The 9,562-nt window shown below is 40.0% G+C and overlaps 1 protein-coding gene across 1 annotated transcript; it reads left to right on the forward strand.

Annotated features, from left to right (window-relative positions):
• Window positions 1-7,706: 7,706 nt before the first annotated feature.
• LOC118215933 (interferon a3-like) lies at window positions 7,707-9,562 on the forward strand. Its single transcript, XM_035396902.1, has 5 exons — window positions 7,707-8,104; window positions 8,314-8,388; window positions 8,594-8,746; window positions 8,883-8,969; window positions 9,320-9,562. The coding sequence occupies exons 1-5, from the start codon at window positions 7,952-7,954 to the stop codon at window positions 9,407-9,409; spliced, it is 558 nt and encodes a 185-aa protein (XP_035252793.1). The 5' UTR covers window positions 7,707-7,951; the 3' UTR covers window positions 9,410-9,562.

The raw sequence follows: 9,562 nt of genomic DNA on the forward strand, positions 1-9,562 counted from the left end.
TCTAACTCTCAATCTACTGACACACTTGATTTTAACAAAGTTTACAAAGTTGCACAAACATTTCCTTCTACCGTTTTTGTCCAATGTCCTGTTCTTTTTCCCTCAGCTCTTTGTTCCTATGTCCATGAGTGTCGATTTTCAAATGTTCATTCGTAAAATCTCACTGGCGAGTTATTTTTACTGGTCTGGAATGCAAACTTGTGATCTTTTACATGATGTTGTTTTCATTTTTGCCTCCCCTCCCAAAAAAAAACATCTTCAGATATGGCTTCAGGATGGAGCACTACCATTTTAGTGAAATCTTTGTCTCAGCCCTCTGTCACACACACACACACACACACACACGCACTAATTTTTAGTGAGGTCATACAAAGCAGTAATCGTTCACAGTTGTTTTCAAGCGTGTTCAACCTTGATCAAAACGGCAACCTGCTGTGCGAAGAAAATTAGCCACATTGTCCAGAGATTCCCACTATGTTACTGTACTGGGATCCAAGTAAGTGGACTTCCCTCCCACAGGAAAAGGAATGCTCACTCGGAAACCCCAGCTACCAGGTTTCAGCCACCCAACAAAAGTGAAGAATTCCCAAACTTACCGTACAAGGAGACTTCAGCATTCCCTGCCTTGCTGCCGTTGCGTCCGTCTTTCCATGGTGCTCACAGGATAACTGGACATCCCACACTAAATGATCACACTCGGACTGTCAGTTTTGCCATTACTGAAGAAGGCGATCCACACCACTGGGAAACTGGGACTAAATATTAACAGTTGCCAAGGGCGATGATCCAGCCACTATTAATAACCCTGGTGACTGATCCACACCCTTCTGGCTTCAGTTTTTTTCTTCCTTAGTCTTGTGCAGTGTTTTGCTGGCAGCATGATATCTGATAACACTCACTGTGAACACCGACACTGCACACTGCAGGGGGATCACTCAAGCAAAGCAGTGAGTGTGCGGTAGTTTATGCCAACCATCAGACCCTGCGCTCGAAAATTCAGACCCCAGCAGTGTCAGGACCACAGCCATGGCCTGCTAATGGGAGAACTGGGCCTCTGCTGACCCTATGTGAGATCACCAATATGTGATTAGAATGTTCTCAACTGAACATTCTAATGCTGATGTCACAATCACCACTGCAAGCAACACAGTTCTAGAACACTGACTTAGAATAAAAAAACAACCTACCATTCAAAGGGTTTAGCAAACTGAAAAAAAAATGGGCAGAGCAACCATATGCTATCAGTGACTCACTGATTTGAACCATTATGTTGTGAAATAATGTGGAAAAAGCTAATGCTTTTGATTGTTTAAACCAAGTCATTGTAGTTTCACCCACTATGGTGTTTGTGAAGCCTCTCTCCTTTGTCAAACATGCTACTCCTAATTCCTGCAATGTACTTTAAGTTCCTTTCACATTTCAAATCACAATACGAATATACTGTACAGTGCATGGCCCATAGCTGAGGAAAAATAAAAATTAATTGCCTTACATTAAAATTGCAGTGAACCATAATCTCTGTCTAGACCGGAAGCAAGTAACCCCTTAGAACCAAAAGGTATAATAAGTCAGCGATCAGAAAAAGATTAATTGAGCTAATCTGACATACAAAAAAAGCACCAAAAAGATACAAACACTTGTCACTGGGGTGATACCCGATAGATACATTGGACCCATTACAGTGATACATTTTGTACTTTTAGGGTACATTTGGCAGATTTGTTCCTTGAAGAACAAAAATGTACCTCCACTGTACCTTTATTTCTGAGAGTGCAACAAATGACTTTAGTTTTAGTGTTTTGACAACTCTATAAACTATGCTGGCTCACTCCTGTACTTGAGCACAGTAAAATCTTTAGGATACACTTGCAGTCTGCTGCTATAGCCGGTGCTTATACAAATGTTGATCAATATATTATTGAGCCACTTAAATAATCAAGAGCAGAAGGTGATTTTTTGTTTTGCACCCCTGCCATAGGCATGTGCCACTGTTTACATGGGAGTATAACAGCAAAAGATGTGGTGAAAACAGCCCCATAATTTTCCACTTATTGTCATGCAGTTGCTGACAGGATAGATTAAGGGCTGTGCTTTCGAAAATGACAAGACAATGACAAAGTCATTCACAAGTCTGCTACAGAAAAGTAATTAGAAAAGTAATTATCTATTTTACTAATGGCTGTATTAAAAACTCCTGGTTTGAGAAATTAACTCTGGTTAATACTGGTGCCCAGAAAAAAGTTGTTCTGGCGCACAGCAAACAGGCCCACGGTGGCATAGCTCTGGCTGGCTATGTGACCCGCCAGCACTGCAGGTCTCCCTCTCTCTCTCTCTCTCACTCTGCCTGTCTCTCTCTGTCTCTCTCTCTCTCTCTCTCTCTCTCTCTCTCACTCTGCCTGTCTCTCTCTGTCTCTCTCTTTCTCTGTCTCTCTCCTGCTTTGCCTGTCTCTCTCTCTCTCACTCTGTCTGTCTCTGTCTCTCTCGCTCTGTCTGTCTCTGTCTTTCTCTCTCTCGCCCTCTCTCTGTCTCTCTCCCCTGCTCCATCTCAGGGGGAGGAAACGCTGCTTTTCCTCTGAACAGGCAGCTGTGCTGCTCTTCCTGTGCGCTGACTATCTCATTTCCCGACCGGGAGAGGAATCGCTCACATCCTCGCGTCGGTCCCGGCTTCCCGTGAAAGAACAGAAAAAGAAAAACACGCCCGTGATCCCGCTGAAGCCCGGCGAGAGGAGCGCGCCCCCTCCTCCCAAACTCACGTGTCTGTACTACTCAGTGAAGCCTTCGTCCTGACTTTCAGTCCCGTTTCAGAAGCAGCAGAGATGTTAACATAGTTTTCAGAAAACATTACGCAGAGATGACACAAAGTAGATGTGACCCTGGAACAGTATGGAAAATGTGAGCTTTTATTTCAGGGCTGCCAAACCCTCTACGGCTGTCAAAAAATATTCGAAGTTCGAAAACTATTCGAAAATCTTTCTTTTTTTAAAGTTCTAACCTAAATTTGAGCATTCGAATATTAGTTTTGGATCCCGCGTATTGTAATTAACATGCAGGCTTTAATTTAATGCGGCTAATCATGTTCATGCACGCAAAGTTCATTTCCTGTGCTAACGTTACTTCCTCTGCCAACAAAAAACGTTCTTCCCTGGACCCAGGGCAAGTGGATCGTCTGGTTTTCCTTGCCAATAACCTCCGGTGATACTTTCAGCTCCATGCACACCTAACGTTACTGGTCAGCTAGCCTCGCGAGCCAGTCTCTTTTTTCACTTCGTTCAACAGATCTGGTCAGCTAACAACTTAGGCTAAATAATGTTCCCATGGCAGGCTATGTTTCCTTTCTATTCTGAAGATTTTGATAAAATTGGATGATGAAAGAAGTTAAACTAAACAGAGTAAGTAATTTGTAGTTTTAGGCTACAGGTATTAGCCGTTTGAATAGTTTTTGTGTTAAGAAATAAACAGGGATTTCCTATGAACAGTCATTTCCCTGATTAATAAATGCCGATTTGTGGCAAATTACATCCACGAGAAAGTGCTTTATTCATTTGCGCATTAGGCTATAGAAACTGCAGGGGGCTCATTTATAAAATGAACTTGCATGCATACGTCAAGTGAAGACCTGACGTAGAGCCGCGACCGTTTCCACGGTCAAATCGAATCATGTTTAAATTTTATAAATCACTACTTTGACGTGATTTTCTACGCACGCGCCACACCACACAGTTGATCTAAAATACGTTTTATAAATGAGGCCCCAGATGTAGTAACCTAGTATTAAAATTCACCAATGTCCTCTATTCTACTGCCCGCTTGTGGAAAATAACACATAGGCCAGTTCAGAGGAAGCATCACGTGCATATTGCGCCCGACAATAAGCAGCTTATTTTTGTGAATTATAGGCAAATGATATTCGAATATATTCGAACTCTAACTAATTACAAAAGCTAATATTCGAACTCAATTTCATGGCACATTTGACAGCCTTAAAACCCTGTCCCTGGAGATCTACCGTCCTGTAGGTTTTAACTCCAACCCTATCAAAGCACACCTCATTCAACAGCTAGAGTTGTTAATTAGTCAAATCAAGTGAGCCAAATTAGGGTTAAAATGAAAACCTACAGGACAGCAGATCTCCAGGAACAGGGCTGGACAGCCCTGTTTTGTTTATTTATTCACATAAATGTTCATAAACCATTTCCCCACAGGGGTTCCTGCTGAAACGTTTTATTGTACGGTCATGTGGTCAAGCACAAATGCCACCATTTAACAATTGGTGGGGAAGAACATTGACCTTTGAGCTGGAAATGAAGCCTGTTCTTCAAGATGTCAGCCATTTTGTGGGGCACTGGACCTAGAATACAGGTTAGAGTGATATGAGAGACAGGACCAAAAATGTGCAGGAGAAAGAGAAACTTTCATTTCTGCGTAAAGAGTGTCTCTGTTCCTTATTTGCAATGTTCTCGCTGAACTCGTGGTCATTGACGCGACGTTGAGCAAGCCACAGCAGCGCTGGCTCTGGACTTTCAGAAATTTCCAAGCATGTGCATGCACGTTTCCCTCAGCATGTGTGACTCTACGTGCCTGTCACTACGTGTGTATTCACACGTGTAGCAAAAGGACCTGTGCAGCTATTTAAATAAATAATTAAATACATACTTTATATTTTCAGTTTTAAAAAAATGGACAACTGTACCAGCAGTGGACTACACAAATATCCTGCACGTTTACTGTATACATGTTTTGCTGTTTTGCAGTTTTATTATTCAGAATTTACATTATTTAATAAATAACCAAACAGAATCTGTTTTGATCCATCGCCTGGACTTCCGTATTTACAATAGTGCACATGGCATTTACAATAAGATGAAATTAATCATGATGAAAACAAATATACCAACAGAATCCAAAAGCGGCAGATTGCGAAATATATAACAAATATGCACAGCAAATGTAAAAATGCTATATTCAAGTTATGCATGCAGGAAGAATTGAAAATATTTAAATTCTTGTAAAATAATGAATGATAAAAAAAGAAAGGCCGGCCAAGTTGTAGCTATGACCTTCTTGAGTGTCTTTTGTGTGGTATATCCTGACACTACAGGGTATTTTTGGAGCAGGATCCTGATAAATAGACAAAAGCAGTGGTAACCAACTCTGGTCCTGGAGATCTATCATCCTATAGTTTTTCACTCCAACCCTAACAAAGCACACCTCTTTTGTTATTTGTTAGGCTTGGAGTGAAAACCTACAGGATGGTAGATCTACAATGGTCGCTTGTGATCTACAGTATTACATCTTAAAGAATATATCAAGGATCTCTGTTGAACTACCCACATTACGGCCTGGATTCACTCTATGGTTGTAAATTCATAAGCCATGTTAAGAATAAAAACATTTTAAAATTGTAGTAATTACATTTGTATAAAAATATACTATACTGAGTATTACATATTTTACACAGTCTATTTTCCCCGTGTAAACTGTGTACATTGTGATACATTTACATTTAAAATAACCTATTAGACTTGAGTTACAATTGAAAATGAAAGCTACGTTTGTATAATCACAACTATTTGGTATTAAAAAAACAATTGAAAATTGTGTGAAGAAATTTGTTTTATGTTGTAAAAAAGTGGAGAAATATACAAGGGTTTGTACAGTGTGGAGAAATATACAACTTTGTGGGGACCTGAATGATGTTTGTCCTCAGAAGGATGCAAACTGAGGCTTGTGTAAGTCACACCTATTATAAGCATAAAACACTCTCCACTGATTCCCAATTGAAATCATACACATTCCGAATGACTGAGAAAGGTACAGCGTAAAATATGCAGTCATTGAAAAAGCACTGCACAAGATTTTAATAAAACATGCATAATACAAGAAATTACTGCCAAACTAGCACACTGCCAATACGCGACTGCCACTGTTTTTTTTTCCCCCTGTGAAGGTGTTGCTTTATTTCCAACAGTCAGTCCATTGCGTGTAACAACTGCCCTCTGGTGAGCATTTTAATACATGGCAAGCTTGTTCTTCATCATCCGAACCAATTTTCTAAGACTCCGCGCTTCAGGAAAGTTGAGCATTTGTAAATTTCACTGGGAAAAACATTAACAGCTGTATTCTTCGTGGAAAAGATTAGATTAAGATTGTGTAGACCTTTTGTTGAAATTGTTTTCATCATTAGAAATTAATGGCTAAAATACACAAGTTCAACCTTTCAGTGTCAATAATATGTACACTTACACTAAATATACATTTACACCACGTAACTTGGATTCAAAAAAATTAAAAACAGTATATTCGACAAAGATTCTGAAGTCCAGTTAAGAAGACAGTGTAGGCTATTCATTACGATTTTGAAGTAGAGGTATTATATGTATTATCATCTTGAAATTACCGATGTTGAAAGCGTGGTTGACAAGTCTAAATACACACTAAAATATCTAGTGTCAATTCAACGCTAACAGAGCTTATATGAGTCCACTCATAAGCTCACAAACTCATAGAGTTTGCACAAACTCTGTAAGAATTGTTTTTACACGAATTCCTTTACCGATCAGTGTCACGGTACGGGTGCTGGGACCCAGGCGCAGAGTGGGAAAAAAACACGAAACTCAAAAAGGGGAAAATTAACAAAGACTTTACTAACAACAGGCAAACAAACAGGGAACAAACAAGGCCACAATGGGGAAAAAACACAAACTCAAAAAATATCTAAACAAAGCAGAAAACAAGAGGGACTCACAAATACAGGCAGGGCAGAACACGGTCAGGGCAGAACGCAGGCAGGCAGAGCACAAGGGTAATTCAAACAAACAGGTAGGTCAAACACATACAAGTCAGGAACAAAACACAAACAGGTAAAAAAACACAGGCAGGTACAAAGGGTCTGAAACATCGGAAACAAACACAAACGGGTAAAAAACCCAGGCAGGTACAATGGGTCTGAACAAACGCAAGTCGTGAACAAACACAAGGAACCAGCACCCGAGTCAAGGGGACAAAGAACTTAAATAGACAAGGGGTAACAAGACACAGGTGAACTCAAAAAACAATCAAACCAGAAGGAGGGGATAACAAGACACAGGTGGGAACAATGATGGGATAACGAGACAATTGAAAACAATCATACAATTAACAGGGGGGGAGCAGGACACAAAACAGAAGTGCCGCCATCTGGCGGCCCAACAAGGGAAACACAGACAGGAAAACAGGACCATGACAATCAGTCGATATGGATGTAAATAACCTCAAATTAAAACTGACAGTCTGCACTTTAATCTCATATTCACTGTTTTATTTAAAATCCACTGGGCTGGAGCAGCCTACACAGCCGAAATAACAAAAATGTGTCCAAATACTTACGGACTGCACTGTATGTATGTATGTAGGTAGATAGGCTATGTATTAATGGATTTTATTTCATTTTTCAAAAATATTAATGTAGCCTATATTTTTCTTTGCAGTTAAATCTCAGAAAAAAATCCAGATATAATAAGATATATTTTCTGTCACTATTACTGCCGTTTCATTTTTATCAATAAAATTCCGAAAGAACAACAAAATATTAACGCTTTAGAAAGTCAAACATCAAGACAAGTGATTTTCCAGACACCCGATCTTTCATCCGGCTATAGGCCTACAGGTTATCAAATTACAGCTAACTTTCGTAGCTAACTTTCAAAGCGAAAACAAGGTGCGCACGACCCGAAACCGCCAGGGAATTTCTACCTCCTGCAATTTCATTTTTTGAACATCATGGATCCCCTTTATAAACCCGAGCTGTGTGGAAGAAAGAGTAGGAAAACATTAAGGTTCGAGAGGAGCAAGCAAGACACAAAACGTTTACCTGCGTTATTACTTAATCGCCTCAAATCGAATCGGATCTTCGCTCGGACACAAATCAACTCCAGATTACTCGGCCCCGCTGTTGACTTCCCAAAGCGAAAGCATGACAATGAATCTAAACGCCGTACGGATGTACTGCATTCTGATGCTCTTGAACCTCGCTCGAGGATGCATGTGGATGCATCCTCGAGATAAAGGCTCTCAAAGCAATTTCAAAGTGGTCAGCTATTATTCCATACAACTGCTTGAACAAATGGTGAGTATCGATTAAAAATTACTTCATGGCAGATATACAGTCTCATGACAGAGACAGAATTTCTCGATAAGAGGAACATTATTTTTTGGAATAGTATAATGTGTTCATGCACCATTGTTCAGCGACAGTGTTAAAATGTAGACATATTATCCCATCATCCTTAATTGTAATGTCCCTGTTTCTGAAATTCTGCATGTTTTCTTCTAAAGGGTGATGAAGTTACACAACGAAAATCCAATGTTCACATCCTAAACAGACTCTACGAACATGCTAAAAACTTGCAGGTATGGTTTAAGATTATGTCACATTATATGACTATATGTACATTTGCATCAAACTGTCCTGAATCTTGTGCATATTTCTTAAGAGGGCCTTCTCAAGAGCACATCTGTCCATCAGAAATTGTGATGATCTGGGAAGCCTACGTTGAGAATCATATTTAAATTCCAATACATTGAACTAAATGCCAACATGATTTCTCCTGTATAGGCTGAGGAACGCATCATCTTCATCCATGAAGTCATAAACAACATTAAAGAGCTGTATATCAATGGCAAATATGATACTGTCACGTGGGACCCAAAAAAGCTGCAGATGTTCCAACTCAACCTCGATCGCCAGGCTTCGGAGCTGAAAGAATGCGTAAGGCCAAACTTCGCACCTCCCTTTCAGAATGCAGAACACGATAAACAGTACCGCTGATATTCAGCCAAAATGATGTATCGTTGTCATTTAAAACATTCAGATGACAGTGTCTTTTCCTTTTTTGTCTGCACAGATAAAAACACTGAAGTCCCGGGCATCTCACTCAAGTTGGTATAAGAAAATAAAAATATATTTCAAGAAAATGCTTCAGGAAAGCACGGTAAGAATGACGACTTTCAACCAAAAAAATTCTGTCAATGTTTCTTGGGGTATTCATTCATTCAATCATTCATTCATTCATTCGATTACTGATTGGTTGATTTCCACACAGCCAGTTCCCGTAATAAACATGTGCATTTATGCAAGAAAACCTGCATTTTCTGTTGGGTACACAACTTGTAGTTTACGCTGCCCCACGGTGCCACTTCCAGGTTTCTTTCAACACACAGATGCAGATACAGCTCGCTTTCTGGGTTGAACGGATACAGATGCTGCTCACCTCTATGTCAGCTATGTAATTATTCATTATTAAACATGTTCGTCTTAATAAACGTGTTCTTTTGTTGGCAGAACTACAGCGCCGAAGACTGGGAGAAAGTCCGAGCTGAAGTTCTGACACATTTACGAAGACTGGATATCATAGCCAGCACGGAAAAATAGTCCTGGTGTCAAACACGATGTTGATTTACAGAAAGCGCGCTAAATTTCACTGTGGAAGAAAACGTACCAATGGACACCTATCCAGCTGCAACGGGAGCAATGAAAACAATACTGACTGCTTTTGTAGTGTGTGTGTGTGTGTGTGTGTGTGTG

Source organism: Anguilla anguilla, chromosome 17, assembly GCF_013347855.1.
Source record: "Anguilla anguilla isolate fAngAng1 chromosome 17, fAngAng1.pri, whole genome shotgun sequence".
Taxonomy (NCBI): domain Eukaryota; kingdom Metazoa; phylum Chordata; class Actinopteri; order Anguilliformes; family Anguillidae; genus Anguilla; species Anguilla anguilla.